Genomic DNA, 26,243 nt, shown 5'->3' with positions numbered 1-26,243 from the left:
TGTATCTTTAAAAGCATTTTCCCCATTCCATGTGCAAATTTGATTATCTTACAAGATATGGTATCGGGCTGGGAAAAAGAGAGTGGCAATTCTCCTTACTTTTTCCCTTAAAATTTTGTTTAGAGTAGCATAGCTAAGATTACATTTTTTGAGGAAGAATATTCTTTCTCTTAGGGCTGCATGTTATTGTATTACACTTCCCATGTACATGACAGAGTAATAACATTTAATTTTTGTAGAATGTTTTGTCTGCTGCATGCTACTAATTTAATTTCTCACTCTACCCTTCCTTTCATTACCAATGAAAGCTAGCATTTGATACTGACAAATAGTTTTTTTTGTTTTTAGCCTAGGGCTGCCCCTTCATTTATGTTCATATAAATATCTTATAGTAAATTAGAAATCTGTGCAAATTACAGACTTAGCCTAGGGCTGCCCCTTCATTTATTTTCATATAAATATCTTATAGTAAATTAGATATCTGTGCAAATTACAGACATCCTTTTGAACTAAAGTGTTCTGTATTTGTTTTTAATTCTGTAGGTAACAAAGAACATGGGCCAGGTAACTAAGGCCTTAGACAAAGCTTTGAGCTCAATGGATCTCCAGAAAGTCTCGGCGGTAATGGATAAATTTGAGCAGCAAGTTCAAAATCTGGATGTCCATACTTCGGTATGTAGCCTGTTTAGAACAAATTAATGTCTATTAGTAGGATATATAGTGCATTTTTTCTTGCATACTTGCTACATTTTTAATTGTGCTCTCCTACCTTACAGTAGATTACTATGTGTTATAGTAGTATGCTGGTTATGTTTTAAGGGTACAGTCTTCATCCATTTGCCATTGTTGAATTTTTGTTCACTCTACTGTGCCCATGAGCATGTAAGTGAAGACACACCATTGGGAAGGAAAATAAATGACTGTAAGATTTGATTACATTGCTGCTACAAAATGCAGTAATTTAATTTGACATGCTTTACATTGTTTATATGAAATATTTCAAAATATGTTGCATGCTCTTACACTTTCAACTTATGTATGTACATAATGATTAGATTTGATGTTATCTTTTTCATCCATTCCTCAACTGGTGGGTCTGGATCTGACCTTGGCCACTTTGTTTAGCCTTGGGCTCTGTAATTTGAGCTCCTCCCCTTACCCATAATCCCCACTCCTCCTCAGTTACCTCAGACCTCTTTTGCCACATGTTCATCGTGCATACAGCTGCAGTCATAACAGATGAGTTCTCCTGCCGTCAGGCGGGTCCTCGGTCGGCCAAATTCCAAAGTCTAGGTCCGGCGTCGGTTGTCGTCGCTTCTTCCCTGACGTCAGTGCGACAGGGGTATAAAGGAACCAGCCAACGCCATTTTCTTCAGTCTTTCTTGCCGCGCGGTGCCCTAAGCAGAAGCAGTTCGCAAGTGCCGGTCGGCCAGCTCCTGAGATTACTAAAAAGGTCGAGTGGTACAGTGGTTAAGGTATATGCCTTTCAACCAAAAGGTGCATGGTTTGATTCTCACCACTGGGAAGAGCTTTGTAGATTGAAGATATATATTTAAAGAAATAATCCATGCCTCAGCCATTTCTGCAGAATACAACACTGATCCACCTTTATTCTCTCACCCTCTCTTAAGACAGTTCCTCAGAGGGGCTAAGAATTTAAGGCCTCCAAGGAAACAACCAATACCTGCTTGGGATCTTAATTTCATTCTGGAAAAACTGACCTTGCCTCCCTTTGAGCCAGCTGCCTCATCAGATTTGCAATATTTGTCCTGGAAAACAGCTTTCCTTCTGGCTATCACCTCAGCTCGTAGAGTTTCAGAACTACAGGCTCTCATGGCTGTCCAGCCTTTTATCATCTTCCATCAGGACAGAGTTTCCTTACGAACCAACCCGTCCTTTATGCCTAAAGTGGTATCCAGGGTAGCTTTAAATCAGGCCATACATTTACCTACTTTTTATCCTAATCCTCAAAACAAAGGGAGAGATTACTACATTCCTTGGACATCCACAGACAACTACGTTATTATTTGGACAGAACAAAGCCTTTCAGAAAATCAGAACAGCTCTTTGTGGCCTATGCGGTAGGAGCTCAAGGGAAGCCAATTTCCAAACAGACAATCTCAAAATGGATAGCCCACTGCATACGCTTTTGCTATTCCTTTCATGGCAAAACTGTTCCTACAGGCATTAGAACTCATTCCACCAGGGCCACAGCCACCTCTGCAGCCTTCCTCAGAGGAGTTCCTACCAAGGATATTTTGGAAGCAGCCACTTGGAGTTCTGTGCATACCTTCTCCAAGCACTACAACCTACCATTATACTCCAAATCTAGAGCAGGCTTTGCCACTGCAGTCTTGCAGGGCATTTTGGCTCCTCCTAGTTCCACCTAGTGCCTACCACCCCTTTCATAGCTTTGGGATTCTACCCATCTGTTATGACTGCAGCTGTATGCACGATGAACATAGTACAGTTTTGTACCTACCATAAATGTAGATGTTCGAGTGCTAATACAGCTGCAGTCCTGGTTTCCCTCCCTCCTTCCCCTCTTGGGACAGGCCTATAGGCTAACGCATCCTCATACAACCTGATTGGGGTATTCATTTATGATGTATTTGCTTGCAACTACTGTATTTTGATTATATTGCACTGCATTATTACACATATTTATGTATTGCCTTCCTTCTGGGGGCACCTGACATCTGGGGCAAGAAAAACTGAAGAAAATGGTGTCAGCTGGTTCCTTTATACCCCTGTTGCACTGACGTCAGGGAAGAGGCGACGACAACCGACGCCGGACCTAGACTTTGAAATTCGGCCGACCGAGGACCCGCCTGACGGCAGAAAAACCCATCTGTTATGACTGCAGCTGTATTAGCACTCGAACATCTACATTTATGGTAGGTACAAAACTGTACTTTTTGAACACTTGGGAAATGAAATTTATTCACCATAGTGTATATAAAGATTGCTGGTGTCTATATAAATGCTACCTAGATTATATTGTTATATTCTGGCATGATAGCAAAGAAAGATTGGATAAATTTATACATTATATCAACAATTCTACTAATTTTTTAAAATTTACTCATGAAATTGGTCTTAATGAAATGAATTATTTAGATGTGACATTAAGGATAGAAATTATTTCAAGTCAAAAGTATTTAGAAAGAAAACCTTTTCTAATTCATACTTGCATTTTAGCAGTGGACACCCCCTCCACCAGAAAAAAAGTATAGTGAAAGGCCAGTTTGTTGGAATGTCTAGAATGACCTCAAATGATCAAGATTTTGTTAATGAATGTGATTTTTTGACTCAAATGTTTTTAGAAAGAGGTTATCCATTAGAATTCTGTAATAAGATTAAAGAAGAAGTTATTAAAGGTAGAAAAAATAGATTTGAACCTATTTTAAGTAAAGAGCTCCAAAATTTGATTAATTTTGGGCAAATTAGCACAGCTGAGTCAATTGATTTTACTGGGGATAATGACAAATTATGTAGGGGGGGCCTTTATTACTGATTTTAGTGGAGATGCAGGTGTAATTCAAAAAGTATTTGATAAAGAATGGGACAAGTTTGTTAAACTAACTGACCTCAGTTTAAAACGCAACGAATCTTCGAACATTATTTTTAGAAGGGGACGAAACATTAAAGATTGGTTGTTGTTTCAGAATAAAGATAAAAAGAAAACGAATAAGCCTTTTGGCACATTCCCATGCAAGATGTGCACACAATGTCCCTGGATGGGCGGGCACACGAAGTGTATTTATTGAGTCAAGGGGAAAGGAAATTGTAAGCAAAACATACAGCACTTGTGAGTCTTATGGTGTTGTATATATTGTTATATGTGGGATATGTTCTGGTTTTTATGTCGGAAAGACTGAGAGAAAAATAAGAAGGAGAGTTTATGAACACATTAATGATATAAAAAATAAAAAGAAAGTAATGCATTATACAGACACACCATTATATGTCCCCCTAGCTAAATATAAGTTTTTTATTATTGAGGAAGTTCAGAAAGATGAAAGGGGTGGGTTATGGGAAACCAAAATTGAATACCGTGAATTATATTGGCAAATTATTTTAGAGGCCAACAAATTCCCAGGATTAAATGATAATGTTTCCCTTGCACCCATTTTGAAGTTGAGGGCAGCTAGATTTTTAAGTAGATTATATACACGTGTTTAATTTGTATATTTTTGTGGATTTTATATGGTTTTACATATACATAGTATAGTTTGTGTCTTTCGGCTTTTTCCCGGTTAGGGGTTGCCACAGCGGAACTCCGGTCCGCTAATGATTGGTAGTGGATTTTTACGTACCGGGTTACCAGCCCTGACGCACAACCTTCAACGAAGGCAATAGTATTTTATATATATATATTTATACATTGATAAGACATATTTATATTCACATTTTATGTATCAATGTATGATTTATTGTATATTTATTGCATTTATTGTAGGTACACATTTATGTACGACTTATTATATTATGTATTATATTTACTGTATGTTTACTTATATGTTTTATACCACATTATTCATATTAATTTCATATACATAGTTTATCATAGATTCATTTAAGTCAAGATTTACTAAACTCCAACTTAACTCACACAAATCAGTTAACATAATCTGCACCTATCTCTCCCCCCAGGTAAAAATCACCCACTATTAGAAGACTTATTAAACTGGCTCTCCTCAAATCTCCCTCAGGAAACACTACTACTAGGAGACTTTAATATTGACTGGTACTTATGTAACAACACCAATCCATCTACCCTGATTAACCTGTATGGCTTCTCACAAGCTATAAACTCTCCAACCAGAACAAATAAACTTAATAATAAAGAAACCATCCTGGATTGGATACTAACAAACTGTCCACCACAAAACTATACAACAGGAACCCTCCCAGATGACCTTAGTGACCACTCTCTAATATACATTATTAGACATAAAACAAGTTTAAGTATCCCCACTCCAGTCAGAACTGCCCGTAGCAAAAAACATTTTAACAATGAATTGTTCCTAACCGAACTTAAACAATGCAATTGGTCTCCCCTTAAGTCACTCCCTATTAATGAAGCAGTTAATTACTTCAATAACTCTTTCCTAGCAATCCTAGACCGTCATGCCCCAATGCGTTCCATAAGAATGAAAAACAAACCAGCACCATGGCTCTCAAATTCAACTAAGAAACTAATCCATAATAGAAATTAATCTTGGGCCAAATGGCGTACCACGAAAGACACTATCGATCACCAAACTTTTAGACAACAAAGAAACTTAAAAAAAAGCCATCCTACAAGATAAAAAGAACTTTTATATCCAACTTCAGTAATCTTCCCTTCAACAGCCACAAAAATTCTGGTCTACTATTAACACACTACTTTCCCCAGGCAAAGTTGCCACACCTTATCCACTAGACTCCAAACCTGATTGTCCAATACAAACAGCAAATGCCTTTAATACTTTCTTTACTACTACTACTATATTAAATCTAGCAAATCAACTAAACCCTGATACCTCCAATTTGCCAAGCCCAAGCTCCATTCCCCCCCCCTTTTCACCTTGAACCTATACCCACCTCCTATATCTCCTCCTTACTTCAAAAATTAAAACCTACTACCCCCTCAGCTGATAAATTACCAGCAGAATACCTCCAAATAGGAGCCAAAGTCATTGCCTTCCCAATCTCCATATTGATCAATAGAACTATAAAAGAAGGCACCATTCCATCTACTTGGAAAATCTCACACATCATCCCACTTCATAAAGGTGGTGACTCTACTGAGTTCTCCAACTATCGCCCTATAGCACTACTCTCTCCACTTGCTAAAATTATGGAGAAATGTATACACAAACAATTAATAACTCACCTACTTCAGTATAATCTCCTTGCTAACTGCCAACATGGATTCCGGCCATTTCACAGTACTACCACTGCCTTGCTATCTTTTACTAACTCTATCAACAATAATCGTAATAACAATATTCTTTCCTCAGCATTCTTTGTAGACCTATCTAAAGCGTTCAACATGGTTAATCATCAACTTCTCCTCCACCAACTGAAGTCCCTCTCACTGGACAATCTTGCTATGAACTGGTTTACATCATACCTAGAAAACCGTAAACAAGCAGTTCTCTGGCAAAACCATCTTTCTGATCTCCTTCCCACCTCCCTAGGTGTTCCTCAAGGCTCTATTTTAGGTCCACTTCTGTTTTCCATTTTCATAAATGACCTTCATCTCTCTACCCCACTCTCCACCTGTATTCAGTATGCTGATGACTCTACTATCATCTGTTCTACCTCATCCCAAACTGAACTTCATTCTATCACACAAAAAGCCTTTACCACTATAGAAGAATGGTTCTCCAACCACTGTCTTCTCCTCAACCCCCAAAAAAAACAAATTTTTGCTCTTTAAACCCTCTCATTTGTCTCCCCCACTTCATTTTACACTTGCATCAAACAACAATACTGTTATCTCTCCTGACCCCACCACCAAACTCCTAGGAATCACAATTGACAATCAATTAAAGTTTGACACTCACATAAACACTACAATAAAACTGACTAACAAAAAACTTGGATCCCTTTATAGAATAAAACCCTTCTTGACACCAGTTGCCAGAACCACAATAGCTAGAACCCACTTAATTTCTACCCTATTATACGCTTCCCCAATATTCAACAATCTTTCTACAAATAATCTTAACAAACTAGCTAGAGCATATAACAACATCGCCAGATTTGCTACAAATACACCTTACAGGACTCATCACTGTCTGAACCTAAAACAACTAGACTGGCTTGAATTACCTCACTTATTACATTTTAACCAACTTATAATCGCCCATAAAGCCCTATACCAACCCAATAATATCCCAATTCTCTCTTCCCTCATAAGACCTTATAACAACTTGAGAAATCTACGCTCTGCTAACAAAATGTTGATTCATACTTCCTTATCTAACAACTCAGCAGGTGACTCCATATTCTCTAACTCAGTTGGTAAAATATGGAATCAACTACCACAAGACCTTACAACCCTAACCTCTCTCCCACTATTTAAAACTAACCTAAAACTTTTCTTCTCCAACCACTGGTTATGTTCTTGTACTAACCCTGCCTAGCTGTTATTCTCTAATCTATCTGCTACCCACATAACCTAATTTTTTCTACCTTAAATCTTTAAGTACCCAATCTATACTCAAATCTTCACTCTTAATTCCTATCTCAGTCACTACTTAGTACTACTTACCATGTTCAAAACCTACCAGATACTGTACTTACATTTCTTTTTGTATACTATGTTAAACTGAAGATGAATTACTCTATATTAATGCCATCTCCTAATCATTAGCATCAGATGTTTATATATTTTTAAGTATATTTTTTTGTTTTTATATGTATTTTGTGTGTTACTTTTAGTATATTTTTAATATGTTTTTGTTTTGGAGCTTTTCTCCCCGGGCCTCCACTGAAAATGGACACGTATCCAGTTGGACTAGCCCGGTCAACAAATGTAAAATAAAATCTGAGTAAAAATTTACCTAAACAGCAGAGGCCTCCAAAGCAGACACCCAAACAACTGCTACCTCAAGACACCCCAAAAGCAACACATAAACCACAAAAGCAGTGTGCAAAGCAGTCACAGCCCTTAAGGCCAAATACAACACCAAACATACTTGTCATAGGTGACTCCATAGTCAGACACACTGACGTCCCACTCACCAGGCTGAACAAGGAGAGGGTCACAGTAAGCTGCCTATCGGGCGCTAGAATCCGCCACATAACACAAGCACTCGGGTCACTCCACAGCAAGTACAAATATGACACAGTCATTGTCCATGCTGGTGTGAACGACCTGAGACGTACCTCCCTGGACTGCATGAAAAGAGACATAGAGGAGCTCTCTGATTATGTAGCCCAGGCAGGTATGACCCTAACCCTGAGCAGTATCCTTCCTTCACCAAGAATGATGCCACAATATAGAGACAAGATGATCAGCTTTAACAATTGGCTTAATGTCTGGTGTCATTCAAAGGGGATGCAGTGTCTGTCTGCCTGGGATGACATGCTTGACAAGCCACGCTGCTTCGCAAGGGACGGCTTGCACCTGTCACCCTGGGATTCGGATATTGGCTAAGGCTCTTGCCACCCCCATAGTGCCTTTTTAGGCAAGGCTCAAATTCTAAACCTACCACCCTAGAAAACAAAAATGGGAAGAAATTGAGGGTAATGCTGCTCAATGCCAGAAGTCTAAATCTCAAAATGCACGCACTCGAGGCCCTTCTCAGTATGGAGAACATCGATGTCTGTGCTGTAACTGAAACCTGGTTCAAGGCTCCTGAGAGCACCCCGGCACTATTAGGTTTTACCTCATATCATGCGTTCGCCCCAAAACCCGGACCACTCCACAAAAGGAGGGTGTATCCATATTCATAAAGGATACTCACACCTCCAGGTTGGTGGCAACGCATGAAGCTTCGAAACCATCCAGGTGCAACTAACAATAGGCAAAACTGCTCTACAAATTGTAGCATGCTACAGGCCACCCTCTCAAACTCAGGAACCCCACACAGCCTTCCTGAAGACACTGGAGGGTATAAATGTATCTCCAAACACCATCATATTGGGTGACTTCAACTACCCGAATATAGACTGGGAACATTACTCAAGCCCTAACTTTCTAGCCCAACGGTTCCTGGAGTTCATAAATTCAAATGCCATGGAACAGCTAGTCACTGTTCCCACGAGAGGAGAAAATATACTAGATCTCATTGTCACAAACATGGGGACAAAATGCTCCACACCGGAAGTATATCCCTCATTGGTGAGATCTGATCATAAACTAATCTCACTGGAAATCCACATCCCGCCCCCACCCCAAACAAAAAGACCATAGTGAAGAACTTCTCTAAAGCAAACTTCACACTACTCAAGACTGGTGTGGTATCCTTCAAGGCCCCTGAGTCAGAGGAAACCACAACCCAAGCTGCGGAAGCCCTTACAAATGCCTTCTATGAACACCTCCAGGACTGCATGGATCAGGCAATCCCAAATAAAACCAAGACTCTTTCCACAAAGGGCAAACGTCCAGTCTGGTGGACCCCAGCCATTAACAAACTTTACAATAAGAGGAGAAAGCTATTACATGATAGAACAAAATCCATAAAAGGGAAGTCACCCCTGATCATTATTAGTAAAAATTACGAGCACTCATAAAATCAACTAAGGCCAATTTTGAGAGAAAATTGCCATGGATTCAAAGGACAATCATAAGGCCTTTTCAGCTATGTTAGGAACCTGGGTGGAAACTCACAGATATGCTCAGAATTAGTCCAAAATGATACAAAAATCACTGAACCCACAGACATTGCCAACATACTGGCAGACAGGTTCAGTGCAAACTTCACCCCTCTCCCCTAAAGGAGAGATAACTATCCCAGCCGAGTGTAGCCTCCCGGACATCTCAAATGCGCAGGTGAAAGCTGCTCTCTAAAGCTAAAAACACAGCATCAATGGGACCGGATGGTGTCCCCGGCTGTGTGCTACACGAGCTAAATGAGGAATTAAACCCGCACATAAGGCAGCTGTTTAATCTCAGCCTTACCACAGGATACGTGCCCAAGGAGTGGCGTGACGGCAACTGTGGTCCCACTCCACAAAGGTGGCCTCACGGACCCTGGTAATTACCGCCCCATAAGCTTAACAAGTCTAGTCTGCAAAGCTATGGAGAGGATCATAATGGAGCTCATAAACAAAGATATAGGGGACTTGCAGACATTGGACCCGACCCAGTTTGGCTTTGTCAAGGGAAGATCATGCCTTTTGAACTTGGTCGACTTCTTGAAATAGTCACCAAGGCCATTGATGAGGAAAGGCAGTCCATACAGCCTACCTTGACCTTGCAAGGCTTCGACACAATACCCCACTCGGTATTGTAGAAAAACTTACCAGCTTAAATGTAAACCCATATGTCACAAGATGGGTTGCAAACTGGCTTAAGGACAGAACCCACAGGGTTAGAGTTGCTGGCGCTGTGTCAGACTCCAAGCCGGTCACAAGTGGTGTCCCACAGGGCTCGGTCCTTGGCCCCTATTGTTTGGCATCTACTTCTCAGAAGTACAGGCCAACATGGGAGGACTTTGGCTGACAAAGTTTGCAGATGACTGCAAACTGGGCCATAGTGGAAAGTGCATCGGACACTGATATCCTTCAGAAGGGACTCACGGAAACAGATAGCTGGTGCCAGAGCCATGGCCTGAAGTTAAACGCCAAAAATGTATAGTCATACCCTTCGGGAAAAACAAGGTAACCCCAAGCTACCATATAGGTGGCAATCCACTAAGCACAGAAGAGGTTATCAGGGACCTGGGGACCCAGGTTGACAGTGGCCTTTCTTTTGACACTCACATTGCTAAAGTGGTTAGAAAGACCTTCTACATTGCCCACCTGATCATGAAGGGATTCACATCCAGATCTAGTGAGGTCATTGTTCCCCTGTACTCTTCACTTATCAGACCAATGATCGAGTACAATGCCCCATTCGGGATGTATCTCACCCGACATCTGCAGCAATTGGAGAGACCCCAAAAGTTCCTCACCAAAAGGATAAAGGGACTCCAAAATCTGTCATATGCTGCCAGATTGAAGAAACTCCAGCTCTATTCAGTCGCATACCGTCTGCTCAGAGGTGACATGTGCCTGACATACAAGGCCATGTCCAACCCGAATTAATGGACATGCTCCACCTCAAAAATCCAAATCCACCAAAACCACTAGAGCAAGCGACTTAAACCTTAGCACGGATATAAATAGGACGTGCTGGAGGGATAGATTTATCACTCAGAGACTCCCTATGCTGTGGAATAAAATCCCGGTCCATGTGAGGCAGAGCACCTCGCTGACTCTGTTCAAGAGAAATCTAGACCTGTGGATGGGAGATCGTAGGTTTACCCCGGGAATCATCTCTGGGTCACTGCTGGACAGAGGCACAACAAACTAATGGGCACAGTATTTTTTCATATAAGGGGTGGCGTAAGCCACAATAATTTGGGCTAGGCTTATAAATGCCTTAGGGCAGATAGCCTAGTATAAACCTATGAACCTATGAACCTATAAATAAAATAAAGATTTCTTCTTGGTATTTTCATCTTGGCCACTGGGTGGGAGTATTGTCATGAAGAAAATAGATGTGTTAGGTTTGAGTTGTATATACCCTTTTGTGTATCTATTTTATATATACATGTTTCATGCCACATTTTTTAGAGTTGAATCACATTAACCATGTATTTCACATGTTATATGTCTGCTGATGGTTGTACATTTTTATGTTTCATATTCAAGATTTTAGGTGATTAAATTATGTTGCAATATACTGAGTTGCGAATACATATTTATGACGTGTGGAATACCATTGGATGGTTTGGATTTGTGTTAGCATATATAAATGTCAAGTTAACATTTTAATGTTGTCTGATGAAGTCTTTTATAGAGGAAGAAAAACGCGGTGATTCGTTAAGCGTTTAACGTTACATTCAATAAAACTAGTTGCTTTTATCCTGCTGCTGTCCGGTGCCTTGTTCATCCTCACACAGTGCTGTTGCTGGTTATTTGTTTTGTTTTTGCACTGTTCCTTGTTTTTTGATGATAAAGAACTCCATAATGCACTTTTAAGTTTGAAGTCAGATTTCTGTGAAAGAGGCTATAAAGGCCATATTATTGATCGTTTTATAAATGAGGCATGGAGAGCCAGGGCTGACCGCTGTAAACCCTACTATAATGAAAGATTGGCTGGAGATCTGGGTAGTATTACAGATACAGGTTCGAATGACAGGAGAAATGATTATAAATTAAGGATGACTCTTAACATTCTCTAGTATATTAGCTCCGTATGTGATGTTATTACCAGAAATTGGGGTGTTTTATCTACTGTTGATGGTTTAAAGGATGTTATAAATAGTAAACCAGATTTCACGTTTCGTAATAATAAAACATTAAAGAGTTGGCTATGCTACAGGTTTGATGGCTCTATTCGCAGGTGTCAATCAGACAGAGTGGGAACGTACCCATGCAGGAATTGTACAGCTTGTACACCTATTCATCCAGGCATTAGCTTTACACATCCCCATTTGGGTTTTAAGTTTACTAGTAATTTTTATGTTGATTGTAAGACACCCAATTTTGTTTATTTTGCATATTGTATTCTATGTTTCTCATACTATATTGGTAAGACAAAAAGGCGTTTTAAGGATAGGATACTTCAGCATTACAGAGATATTAGGAATTGCAAAGAGAGCAGTGCCCTTGCTGTACATAATAAAAAATGAAGTTCCTAATCATATTTTTTTAAAAAAAAATTTGTATTAGAGGTATTGTGGGAGAATAGGAGAGGAGGTGACCTAGTTAACCAGACTGAAGCCTCGGAACAGATGTGGATTATGCTGTATGCTGCAGATAAATCACCATGCCTCAATAATAAGGTATCCCTAAAACCTTTTTTAAAATCCCAACCACTGAAACATTAGTTTATTTATTTACTATTTAATCCTTTTAGTACTTTTTATATTTGAGACATGTATTGTAGCTGTATGTGTTTTATAAAGCTTTTAAAGAATGTATTTTTTATGATATTTCCTATGATGTTTTTAGATGTCACTGCCTCTTTAATGAATTCTCTCTTACTAATGGGGCTCTTAATTGGAGTGGTATAAATTTAGTGAATGAGTTTGTTCTTGTAGTCTGATGAAGGGGTTGTATCCCTGAAAGCGCTTACTCAATAAAGTCTACAGCCGTGGTACAGCGTGTGTGTTCTTTTTCTCTTTGAACAATTTATGTTTTGCGCATTAGCTGTTTTAAAAGTTGGATAGAATCAGATATATTCTTGCATCCAATTAAACCCTGGGCCTTTTACGCATGCTGCCTTGCAATGTAATAATATTAATGATCTTTCAATATGTTTTATGCACATCTGCAATGGATGCAGCAGACTGGTTCAGTTAGAAACTGGGCTTCTGTGTACAAACCTAAAGTTATTTCACTGACAGAATTCTGGCTAAAAGACACATTCTTACACAGCACTTACAGATAACTTACCAGGCAAAAGACAAAGTGAAGGTGTACTGACACTAGTCAAAAGTTAGTGTAGTCTGCAACTGTTATATTATCAAATATAATTCCTTAACAAGTGGTAACATAAATAAGGGGAGGGAGGAATGAGAAGCATAGGAAAGCGTAGACTGGGAGCTGGTCATGTGATAAATGGCCAAGGCTTCCCCTTGTTTCATTATTGTGTTGGCCTGAAATGTAGCAGCTGAAATTAGAGCTAGGAGTAATGCTGATGTTAAGTGAGCTGTATGAGGACAGATTAGGGAGAAGTTTGGTATGTAGGGGTTCTCACTTGTCCAGGAGTTCTTTTAGAACTTTAGAGAAGAGTTTAGAAGTGAGGTTGAGTTTGTTAAACTCATTTTCTCTCCTTGTGACTTTTGGTCACTGGGAGTGGCACAGTAATAGCAGTGTATGGCAAATTGATGAAGGGGTAGGACCTGGAGCTAATGGGATATAATACTTTACAAGAGATCCATACTTGGACAGCGGCTGGAGAACAAGGGGTAGAATAGTGATTAAGACAAGGAAACCGCAAAAGCTATGAGCTGAAAGCAGGTGGTTTGTCAGTGTTCCATATCAGTGGCAAGTAGATAGAGGCTTAATGGGCATTCTGGGAAAGGAAGGGTTGCTCAAAGAAAGAGAGCTTTGAATAACCCCAGCAAAAGTTGGATTTCTTGTGTCAGGAGTGGTTAAATTATATTATATATTATAAGGATGTATAGAGTATGGTCACTGAATTTAATCAGACTAAGCTACATGAACTACAACATAGGCAGCAATCTACTTAACACCAAATGCGTGATAAGAGACCTTGGGACCCTGGTGGACAGTAGTCTCTCCTTTGATAGTCACATCGCCACAGTAGTGAGGAAGTTCTTCTACATGGCACACCTCATCATAAAAGGGTTCTCATCCAGGAAAAAAGAGGTAATTGTTCCCCTCTACTCATCGCTCATTAGACCAATTATAGAGTACAACACCCCTTTTGGAATGTACCTTACAAGACAGCTGCAGCAGCTGGAAAGGCCACAGAAGTACCTCACAAAGAGGATTACTGGCCTCAAACAAATGCCCTACACTGACCGCTTCAAAAAACTCCAGCTTTACTCCGTAGCATATTGCCTATTCCTAGGTGATCTCTGCCTAACATATAAAGCTATGTCAGACCCAGAGCTGTTGGACATGCTACACCTAAAGAAATCCCAATCCCTCCGAGCTACATGCTCTAGGGACCCAAACCTTGTCACCACAATAATCAGGACATGCTGGAGGGATAGATACCTGTCCCAGAGACTTCCTATACTCTGGAACAAGCTACCCATCTATGTCAAGCAAAGTTCTTCATTAGCACTCTTCAAGAAAAATCTTGATGAGTGGATGGGAAATAGGAAATACACCCCGGGGATCACTTCTGTGTCTCTGCTCGACAGTGGCATAGGAAAATAACTTTCTTGGGTGGCGTAAGCGATGGAACCTTGCTGGCTAGGCTTATGTAGGCCCTTGGGCCGATGGCCTAGTACCTACCTATGAACCTATGACTGTATGAGATGAATAGGAATGTGTCACAGACAGCACATTACTCTGGCAAACAGCATTGAGAGAGATCAGAGACTGGACTAATCTTGAAGTGCATGCAGGATGCTATGGAATACCCTATATTTGTTTACTGTTTGATTGATTGGCATTTGTTTACTGGGAAAGTGTGACTAAGCAGACCATTTTTTCAGAGGAGCCCCAGGGAAAAAAGCTCCGTTATATAGACATCATGGACATCATTTGCATTGTTTCATCATTTACAGTCAGTTTCATTCATGAGCATCAGTTCCATTATTCAGACATCCTTGACATCAGATACATCACTTATAAACATTTTTGATTAAAATTAAAAATAACGTTTACATGGCTTGTATATGAATACATTTTTATTTTTAAATACAGGGAGGTATGTGCAGTGCAGTAGCATCGGTATACATATATTGTCAGCTTTTATGTAACACTGTTTGTTTTTGTAAAGACTTGCTCAAAATCTCAGACATAGGAAGAAAATGAGTTAGAGCAGCTCAGAGGAAGAAATGAGGAGAGGAGGCACAAGGAAGATAAAGGAGATGCGATGATGGAGGGGGGGAATAGTTTTGATAATAGTACAATACGTTTTGTGCAGCAGAGAGTTATGGCATGATTTCAAGTAGCTATATTTGTACAGTTTAACCAGGGGTGGTGCAGGTGTAGGGAAATTCATCTATTGGGTGTTTCTTCAGTTGGCATTTAAAATTTTCAGGCTGCGGACTGTTCTTGAGTGGAGTAGGATGGTATTGCAACTGTTAGTAATGCAGTGTGACTATACTGAGTATCCTGCATTGTCGTCAGGTTTAGTTGTGGAGAGGAATGATTTGTCAGAGGAGTGTAGAAGTCTCTCAGTAATGTAAGATTGAGTGATGGAATGAAGAGATGGAAAATGTTCAGGGTTGTGCAGTAGTTTGAAGGTTGTAATAAGTTTTGAGTACAATAGTGGATTATTTAGTACGAGCCAGTTTAGTTGTTTTTGAGAGAGGCAGTGACGTGATCTATATTGTTGGTTGGTTGGGAATTTGGCTTCTTTATTGTAGCATTGTTCTAGTTTGGCTGATAGGAGTTGAGATGGTTAGAGTAGGACAGACATATAACAAGGTGGGGAGGAGTAAAAGAATGGCTGCGTTTAGTCTACTAGAGTCAGTAAAGTAGTGTTTCTCTGTAGAGGCTGTTTAGCTTTTGTTGTGGTTTCTTTGTGGCTTGTTGAAGGGAGATTTCAAATTTGTGGTGGTCACTGGTCATCTATAGTTACACCTAGTAGTTAGGTGTGGGATATCAGATGTTCTTCCTGTTTTACTGTTGCAGTCATTACATTTGGGTAATCTGCTGGCAGGTTTCCCTCAGTCGGCCTGAATTCCAAAGTCTTGGGTCCTGCATCGGTTGCTGTCTTCTCTTCCATGACGTCAGGGGTATAGAACATGCAGCCAACACCATTTTCTTTAGTCTTTCTTGCCGCGCGGTGCCCGAAGCAGAAGCATTTCACAAGTGCCGGTCGGCCGACTACTGAAATATTCGAGTTTGAGTTTCAGAACCAAAGTCTACATTAAAGCCAAGTACCCCGTTGGGGAAACTTTTTTCTTGCTTTTTACCGATATCAGAAAAAGTTAATAATTGTATACTTGTTTGAAGCAAATACCTCATAAGGATTTCCATTTAAACTGTATTCCTTGCCTAGGCCCTGATCACAACGTGCCTGGCTGTCGGTTTTGTGCTAGATTTAACCAACGCACTATTAAGCGTTGGTATATTTTTGCATCGAAATATTTTGGAAACAGGTTTAACTACCCAGAAATGTCGTCGGATAGCAATCCGACTACCGGAGTACACAAAAAACGCAAAGAAAAGGACAGAGAAAGGCAGTTGAGATCCAGAAACGATGATGAAGCTTCTCCTAAGCCAGTCGCCGGTTCGCCGGTACTCAGTGAGGCGCTTTCGCAGCCCCTGATACTACCTTCGAGTCACAGGCCTCTACCGACACCCATGTGGAGTCAGGCATGCTGCAAGATACTCAAGGTATTGGACCGAGGAGTTGTATCTCCCTTGTATGGGTGAGGAGCCGCTGAGCAGGCACCGGCTTCTGAGGGTGTATTCAGACCTCAACATTTGTATATCAAACTGACGACAGCTGCAAAACCAAAGACGAAAGCAACTTCTAAAACTAAAAAAAAAAAAATGACGCATGAGCCACGTGCACAGGCCTCTATGCCTAAAAAACAGATGATCAAAATGGCTGAAGATCTTATTACCTTGATCAGGAATTATCTATACGTCCCTATGAGGATTCTGATGCTGAGGAGTCTGTTCCATCTGCATCTCCTCCTGAGGATTATTCATTTGGAGAAACCTTGCATACTTTGAGGGAGCATTTTCACTGGGAGAGTCAAGATTTCTCAATCAAAAAAGAGGTTCAGGGATTTCCTTCTCCCTCAGCACAAGCCTTTAGCCATCCCCCCTGTTTTAGACATTGTGGATGATGTATTTTCGGAGTCAAGCTTGACCCCTGACTTAAGCCTGACAGATATTACAGGGTCCCTGACCTACATAAATTTTTATTTAGAACCCCTGCTGCTGATCCTGAAACTATTTCACAGGGTCCAAAAGGAGTTAAGGCCTCAACAGCAAAAAATCCTACCCCCTCTGACAGAGATTCAAGGGCACTAGACAGATGGGGAAAAAAGGTTTATACATCTGCAACCTTGGCAGTCAGGGCCTTAAACTGTCAATTTCATATGCTTAAGTACCAACAACATGTTATGGGATTGCTGAAACAGAAAATGATGATTTCAGAATGTGCAGAAAATAAAGAATTGCAGGAATTATTGCATGCAGCTGAACAAGTTGGACAGCATACTTTGCAATGTGGTTTTGATTCCTTAGAGGCCTCCTGCAGGGCCACAGTTACTGGATCTGTGATTAGGAGGCATGCCTGGTTAAAGGAACAAAATTTGCCTGATCATGTTAAAGCTAAATTGCTAGATGCCCCTTTACAGCATGATTCTCTGTTTGGTATTAAGGCAGAAGAGGTATTAAAGAAAATGGAAGACAAAGCTAAGTCTATGCAAACTGTCAAATACTTCCTACAAGTGCAGCCACCAAGATTCAGTAGACACTGGCCTACAAAAAATTGGTCCTTTCCTGTGTCAGACAGAGCTCAAAGGGGCAAATCCAGACACCCTAAGGGTTCCAGATACCAGGCACAAGATTCATACAGAAAGCAATCCCAATGACTTCCCTCTGCCTACACCAAGCACTTATCTTTTGGCAGCACCCATAGGGGGAAAATTAGCACTTTTTGCTCAAAATTGGCAGTTAATAACCCAGGACAAGTGGGTACTAAAACATCGTATTACAAGGATACAGATTCCATTTCCACACTCTGCCAATGGCAAATGGTTGGCCAGATCTGCCAAAAAATCAATGGGCAGAGGCACAGAAACAGGTTACTTCCCTCATGGATATGGGGGCCATTCAGACAGTACCAGAACAGGAAAAAGGACACTGTTTTTACTCAAGACTGTTCTTGGTACCCAGAAAGGACAAGGCCTGACGGCCAATACTGGGTTTATCGATTTTGAACACATACCTGGACATTCCAAAATTCAAAATGCTGACATTGCAGCAGCTTCTGCCCATGCTGGGCAAGAATGCTTGGCTGGTGACTTTAGACCTAAAAGAGGCATACCTGCATGTCCCAATAAGACAATCGTGCAGAAGATACCTCAGATTCAAGGCTGGCTTAATGCATTACAAATTCTCTGCACTGCCCTTTGGCTTATCTACTGCACCCAGGGTCTTTACAAAGTGCCTGGCAACAGTAATTGCATTTTTCAGACAAAGAAGTATACAAATTTATCCTTACTTGGATGACTGTCTCATTCAAGCAGGGAACAAGGACACTCTTCTTTGACACCTGGCGTTTGTGAAAAGGCTTCTAATATGCCTAGGGTACACAATAAACTAAAAGAAATCACAAATTGTACCCTCTCAAAAGATAACATTCCTGGGAGCAAGCTTGGATACAACTGCCCAGATGGCTTACCTCGTGCCAGACAAGCAAAGGCAACTGACTGCTTACTTCAAACTGATGGCAACAAAAACACCGTCTTCTGCAAGGCAAATTCTGCAGGCTCTGGGCTTCATGGCATCCTGCATCCTACTAATTCCATATGCAAGACTGCATATGAGGAAACTTCAATGGTACCTAAAATGTTTATGGAGTCAACATTCACACAGTCTGGAAACAATGATTCCTCTCATTCCCTGCCCGCAACAGGAGTTTCTATGGTGGGCAAAGGCATGTCACCAAAACATGGGATTGCCCTTCACTCTACCCCCTGCCAGCCAAACCTTAACAACATTCGCATCAGATTATGCCTGGGGGGGCCCACATAGCAGGAAGATGTATTCAGGGCTTATGGGCACCAAAACAAATGCATCTACATATCAACCAGAAAGAGATGCTAGCTGTTCAAAATGCCCTAACAGCCTTCAAGGACTTAATTAATCCAGGACAATTACTGATAAAGACGGACAACACCACAGTCATGCGGTATATAAACAAATAAGGGGGCACACACTCATACCCCCTTTGCAGATTAGCCATGACACTGTGAGACACAGCTTTGACTTACCAAATACATCTGGAAGCTCAATTCCTGCCAAGAAAACAAAACACTCTGGCAGATGATTTAAGCAGAAACCTTATGGATACTCACAAATGGAAACTAAATCCACAGGTAGAGAAATGGGGGAGCCCAGACATAGATCTATTTGCCTCTCCTCAAAACTATCAATTGAAAAGATTCTGCACAAGGACTTATCACAGACAAGCATGGAAAGTGGACACCCTATCCTTCAGTTGTTAAAACAGTTTATGCCTTTCCTCCTCTGCCTCTTCTACCCAAGGTCCTCTTAAAAGTCAGACAAGAGAAGCCAAAGATGATATTAATTGCCCCAGACTGGCCCCGCCAATACTGGTACCCAATCATAAGGAACTTGGCTCAATATCCAGCTTGGACCTTGCCTCAAAGACCACAACTACTGTCCCAGCAAAACAGTCAGATCCTGTACAATCAACTACAGACTCTGAACCTGGCAGCATGGCTAATCATGTAGTCATACAAACAACACCTCTCAGTAAAGCTGTGATGGATGTCATTTTGGAAGCCAGAAGGCCTAGTACTAGAAAATCTTATGCTGACAAATGGTAGAGATTATGTGCTTGGAATCGTGCACAAGGAACTGATACAGCAAAACCAAATATTCCTCAGATATTACAATACTTAACTGAGATGCTTGACAAAGGCCTATCTTTCTCATCAATCAAAATCCATGCCTCTGCCATTTCGGCTCATTACAATACAGAGCCACCGGTCTTTTCTCATCCTTTACTAAAGCAGTATCTTAGAGGAGCCAAAATTTTAAGGCCTCCTAGAAGATCACCATTACCTGCATGGGATCTCAATCATGTGTTGGAAAAGCTCTCCCTGCCTCCATTTGAACCAGCTGCTACTGCTAATCTAAAGTTCTTATCATGGAAAATGTCTCTGCTGCTAGCAATTACGTCAGCAAGAAGAGTTTCAGAGCTACAGGCCCTCATGGCTGTAGAGACTTTTATCATATTTTACCCAGACAGGGTGTCTCTGAGGACAAATTCTACTTTTATGCCTAAGGTGGTTTCCAGTGTGGCTCTTAACCAAACAATTCATCTGCCAACTTTTTATCCAAATCCGCAGAACAAGAGGGAGAGAATTCTGCATTCCTTGGACATACACAGACAGCTAAGATTCTACTTGAGCAGGACAAAAGCTCTAAGAAAAACTGAACAATTACTAGTGTCATATGCTGCAGCATCAGAAGGAAAGGCTATTTCAAAGCAGACAATTTCAAAGTGGATAAGCCACTGCATCCGTTTCTGCTACTTACACCATGGTAAACCTATGCTCATGGGCATTAGGTCTCATTCCACCAGAGCTGCAGCTACTTCAGCAGCCTTTCTCAGAGGAGTACCAACCAAAGACATTCTCGAGGCTGCTACTTGGAGTTCGGTTCACACCTTTACAAAGCATTACCATTTACCTCTCTACTCTTAGTCCAGGGCAAGCTTTGCCACTGCAGTGCTGCAGGGCCTTATAGCCGCACCTAATGCTGTTTAGCTCCAGCCCCCCAACCATAGTTTTGGGATTCTACCCAAATGTAATGACTGCAACAGTGAAACACGAAGAACATAGTACAGTTGTGTACACTTACCATAAATGTAGATGTTCGAGTGTATTCACTATTGCAGTCCAGGTTACCCTCTCGCCATCCCCCTGTCATTCTGAAGTTTATCTTTCCTTCTCTATCTTCTACAACCTATGTGGTGTATTTGCTTGTAGATGAAGGAAAAGTTTATATTGTTGCATGTATATATATATATGTGTGTGTGTGTGTATATGGAGATGTATATATATATATTTCTGGGGGCACCTGACATCCTGCCAGCAGATTACCCAAATGTAATGACTGCAACAGTGAATACACTCGAACATCTACATTTATGGTAAGTGTACACAACTGTACTTTCTGTATTGGTCTTGTTGGATAACAGTAGATTAAAGGTAGTTTTTGTAAGAACAGAAAGTTGGGGGTGAACAGTAGTAATTTCTTTCTTGTTTTTTGATTCGGGAAGAGTTAAGTTGCTGAGCCAAGCTTCTGTGGAAGAGAGAGATTTATGGGTGAATGTTTGCAGAGCATGGGTAGTGAGTGTCCTAGCAGCACATATTAACTCATTGCCTCCTATGGAGTTCTGAAAATCTGTACTGTAATTTCCAATGGGCGGAGCCTAAGCTTTCTGATAGAATCACATTGCCTTCTCATATTTCAAACAAATGTTCATCTTTGCAACCAGGGGTTGCTAAAGAAGTGTAAATGGCCAACTCTTCAGCTCAAACTATTTTTATAGTGGTAGTATTCTTTAGGCTTTAAATCTTAAACTAGATTGTATAAGTGACAGTAAACACAGTAACTATTAAGTTTGTAATGTTTTGTAAACAATTTAAAGTATCTCAACAACCACTCAAGTTACACACATGCTGTCAGCGTACCTCTCAACCTGGAAACATCAAAAATCTGGACAAAGGCCCATGAAAAGTAGGTACAACTGACCAATAATCGAGACACTGATTAACATAACATTTGCTTACATAATTATGCAACTCTGCCCACTCCAGTGGAATTGTGGGCTATCAACATTCAAACGCAAATTAAAGAACAGACATAATATTAAACAGAAAATATAACTAGAACATTCTGTAGACTGTAGGCTGTCCTGGCTCCTCTTAGATTGCATTAGAGTGGATGGGTGGCAGTTTTCATGTAGTAGTTCGTATGCAAGGATATTTAAAAAAAATATCTAGCATGAACTGGTAATTTGGCCGTTAGCCTGTTTACTGTAGTAGTACTTGTTGGGAATTCAGACTAATGCATGGAACAGCCCAGGAATCATTCTGTGATAATGTATAGAAAGCAGACACTGCATGCCTAAATGTTTCAAGATTTGCTTCTGTATACAATGATAATAAATAGATGTATAATTTAGTATATTACACAAGTTGTTATAATGATGGAAATTATATAAAACGCATCTTGTGAAGGCAAAATAGCTGAAAAGGGAGCAGCACCACATCTTATAGTAAGACACGAGCAGTTGCAGTTCCAATCGCTTAGTAGTCATCTCACAACAAATACTGACATCATGGGTTTGTTGTTTTCACCAAATGAATTCTGAATTTTACATCTGGACTGATTACCTGTTTTACTTTTAACAATAATTAGTCGTAGACAAACGAGCAAGTTTCATGGCGATTTGTTTTTTTTTGGGGGGTGCATACACTTCTTTCATTTATTCATTTTCATTCCTTTAACATGAAGCGTTAAGTGGAGTGGAAAAAAATTGCAGTACGGTGTACACTTAAAACTGTTTACCACTGAAGGATGTGAGTGCAGCTTATTACCATCTTTTCCATAAATAAATTCATAGCACCTAACAGAGATCGCGTTTCTGGATGCTCCATTTCATACTATGCTTCCAAGTTCCTCTTCTCTGTCTGGCTTTGTAGCAAATGTCAATTTTTTGCTGATTCTTCTGAATGTGACAGGAACCCAAGAGTGTCTATTCTACAAAACAAGTTTCTGGCTTCTCCAACTAAATGCAAGAGCTAAAAAAATCAAGGGATACGGGACCCATAGGACAAACTTGTTAAAACTAAGTTTCTTTTATTCTTTACCGTAAGTTTAACAAGTATGATGAAACACTTCAAAAAGTCGTTGACTGTCTCTGCTCTGACAGTTTTAACAACTGGATGCCAGTTAGTAATACCCATATGAGACTGAGAGAGAAAAAACAGTCCTGTGGCATTGTGCTCTTGGAAACCTGTATGGCTCATCCTTAACTGAAAGGGATACGGTACTGTATTTGAAAACTATGTTGGTATTAATACGTGTCCACCACAGTAGTCCGGAAGCATTTTATCTCGGGCAATATTTATACATTCAGAACTTCAGATGGAAAGCTATTTCATCAAGTGCATTTTAGGTCTGTGACGAAGTTTCACTTTTACAAGTCACCTGCACATATTTTTGCCAGAAACAAGAATTTGCACGAATAACTGAAGGGGGAATGTGTTCAGTATGGGTTGGCAACTATAGCAATGTTCTCAGGGCTATCGCCCTTTCAGGTGGCCAAGGTGAACTCAGAAGAGTGACATTTTGCAGGAACAAATGCACCCACCCACAACTGGTGATCAACATAATTTTAAACTTAATTTGGTGCCTCCGATCATGTACAGGCACACACCTAATTTATAGAGTTGCTAATTTCCACCTACTACACAAACTGAGAGATGGAAGTGGTAACCACTGTGCAGGTGTATAGACAAGGCAGTACCCCAGTCGAGAAATGAGCCAAACTTATCCTGTGAGGCAACTATGCACTCTAGCTACACCTAAACTGTCACTACTTTACTTTAAAAAGGTTGCTTAGTTTGTTAAAATAAAGGTAGTGGTACTCTAATACACTCAAGCTTACAATATTTAAATTAACTAATCAAATGCGTATCAGCAGCAATTTAGACAATGGATATAACTACCTTAAATAAGCCAACCCATCAGAATTAACTAAAAATTGTAAATAAAGAAAAATTGTGACTTCAAAGGGCCCCTTGAGAATTTGTGGCACCCCATTATGTTAGCCTCAAAACCGGGAAATTCCGAGGAATTCAGTACGGTTGAGAAGTATGACTGTCAGCAGCATTTTGTTCATCTAGCTGAAAGCTTTCATACGAGGCTAAGTAGTTCTATCTGTGCTACTTGTTTGCCGAAATATGAAGAAGGAAATATTTATAAAAATATGAAATGTGTGCCCTATAAATAAATATACGAACAACAATCTTTACCTGCACTAGACAGAGGTTAAATATCAATACAGATATGTTTGCCATTGTGTATGCTTTAAGATGAAATATTTTAATATGCTGTATGTAGCATGGTTTTGGAATTATTAATGTAAATATGAACAAGCAATATTTTAGCTTGATATATCAGTGGGGTGTAATTGAAGAAACACCTGGTGGTGTTACCTGGTTATCATGAGTTAAAGTGGAGTTGTCAGTGTATTTGTTCTGTGGTGGCCTCTGGCTGCTGTGTTTGAGTCATTGATAAATGAAGAGTAGTGGTCCTAGGATGGAGCCTTACTGGACTACAAAGGTTATAGGAAGGAAAGAGGAGAAATCATCTTGCTGTTTCATTGCTTGGGACATATTAGCGGGGTAACTAAGAAACTAGTTAAGTGAGGAGGGTAATAGCCCATAGGAAGAGAGCCTAGTTAGGAGAATTTGATTTTTGAGTATGTTGATTGCCTTGGATAGATCTAGAAATAGGGCTGAGGTTATAAGACCTGAATTTCTATTGTGATTGATTATAGCTGTGCACTATGATTGGGTCTGAAACTCTGCTGTGAGGGAGAGAGGAGGTTATGGGAAGTAATGTATGTAGTAAGTTGAGGGTGAATACATCTTTCCAAGATTTTGGATAAGAGTGAGAGAGTGGCAGTTGGTCAGTAGTTTGTGAGCTCGGTTAATTAGCCACCTTTATGGAGGAATAATTACATATGTTTTCTGATATAAGGTGGGGACATATTTTTCTTGGAAAGAGTGGTTCATTAGAATTGAGACAGGATATGTAAGGCTGCCTGCAGTGAGTCTGAGGTATTTAGATGGAAGTTGGTTAGGGGCAGTGGTTGTCTTAAGGGTATGTAGGTATTTTTTAATTGTAAATGTCACTGGAGTGAGTGTGAAGATCTCTTGTGCTTTATTGATTGGGATGGGTTAACTGGATTTGCAGTAGTTTGGTTTTGTAGGAGGGAGGTTATTGTGTTTTATAAAATGAATTAAGCTGTGAAGCAGTGCTTTGAGAGCTACTGGTTGGGGATAGTCTGGGTTGGTCCATCCAGGACTGAACAATGTATTTATTGATTTCCAGAAGTTTTTTTTTTTTGATTGTTGCTATAATAATTTTTTTGTTCTATTTAATACATTGTTTGCTACAGTTCCTTAACTGACTATATTGCTGCAGGGATGATTGAGAATTGGTTTGTAGCCATAAATTCCAGCCTTTATCTCCAAGTTGCATTAGTTGCTTTGTTTACTCAAGGGACTAATTTGTTTTTTATCTCTTTTGGTTCTTAATGGTGCTTGCTTTGCCAGGATATTTAGAAATATTCTGTTAAGCGTGTCTACTGCTTCATCAAGGGAAGTAGTTTTAAGTGGAGCCCAGTTGAAGTGGAGCAGGCTGGAAGTTAAAATTTCTTTGTCTGATTATGTAGCTTAGCTGGTGGTCGCTTCAGTCATCAGGTCGGGTGCCACTTATGGCAACGATTTTTTGGGGTGTATGTTAGAATCCAGTCTAGGATGGAGTTTTTATATGTGGCCTTTTTAATTTTAGTTAGAGTCTTGATGCATTGTGGTTGGAATTTAAAATCATATGTATTTACTGGAAGATTATGGTTGATGAAATGGAGTTTTGGATATTTGGATGGATGTCTGAACATTTAAGGCAGGAGTGGGATTAGAATCCAAGAACTGATGTTACTGTTTTGGCAGGCTGGGCAAGAAGGTCTGCTGTTGCCTTCTGGAATGGTTCTGCAGCAGGTTTCAACTTCTGATTAGACGTTATCCAATGGGTAGCAAGCTGTTTTTAGGGGGTACTCAGAGGAATGAAGGGTAGGTATTGACAGCTGGATTTTAATAAAAATAAAGCTTTATTTAGTTATTTTACAGTTAAAGGGCAGTATGATGGTAATATGAACTTTATCTGAGGTTTGGGTGGCCATAAGTTTATAGTGCCATTACCAGTCTGGGTCATGTGGTTTCTAGTTAATCTGTTGACTTGGTTTACATTTTTTTTTGAAAATGTGTTCTTTTGCTACCAGAATTTTACGATGGATGTCTCAGATCTTGCAATCCCTTGTGTGCAATTTTATTTGTTCTTTGTTTCTCTGACATTGCTAGTGTACCTCT

General features: G+C 40.1%; 1 protein-coding gene across 1 annotated transcript in view; it reads left to right on the top strand.

The window, feature by feature from the left end:
* CHMP1A (charged multivesicular body protein 1A) overlaps nt 1-26,243 on the top strand; it is a 451,574-nt gene that overhangs the window by 176,538 nt on the left and 248,793 nt on the right. Inside the window, exon 5 of the mRNA XM_044081850.1 lies at nt 544-672. Coding sequence (XP_043937785.1) covers nt 544-672 — 129 coding nt within the window. The remainder of the gene's footprint in view (nt 1-543; nt 673-26,243) is intronic.

This window comes from Protopterus annectens, chromosome 8.part1, assembly GCF_019279795.1.
Source record: "Protopterus annectens isolate FY-2018-M chromosome 8.part1, PAN1.0, whole genome shotgun sequence".
In the NCBI taxonomy this organism is placed as follows: Eukaryota; Metazoa; Chordata; order Ceratodontiformes; family Protopteridae; genus Protopterus; species Protopterus annectens.
This window is presented reverse-complemented; position numbering and strand designations above follow the sequence as displayed.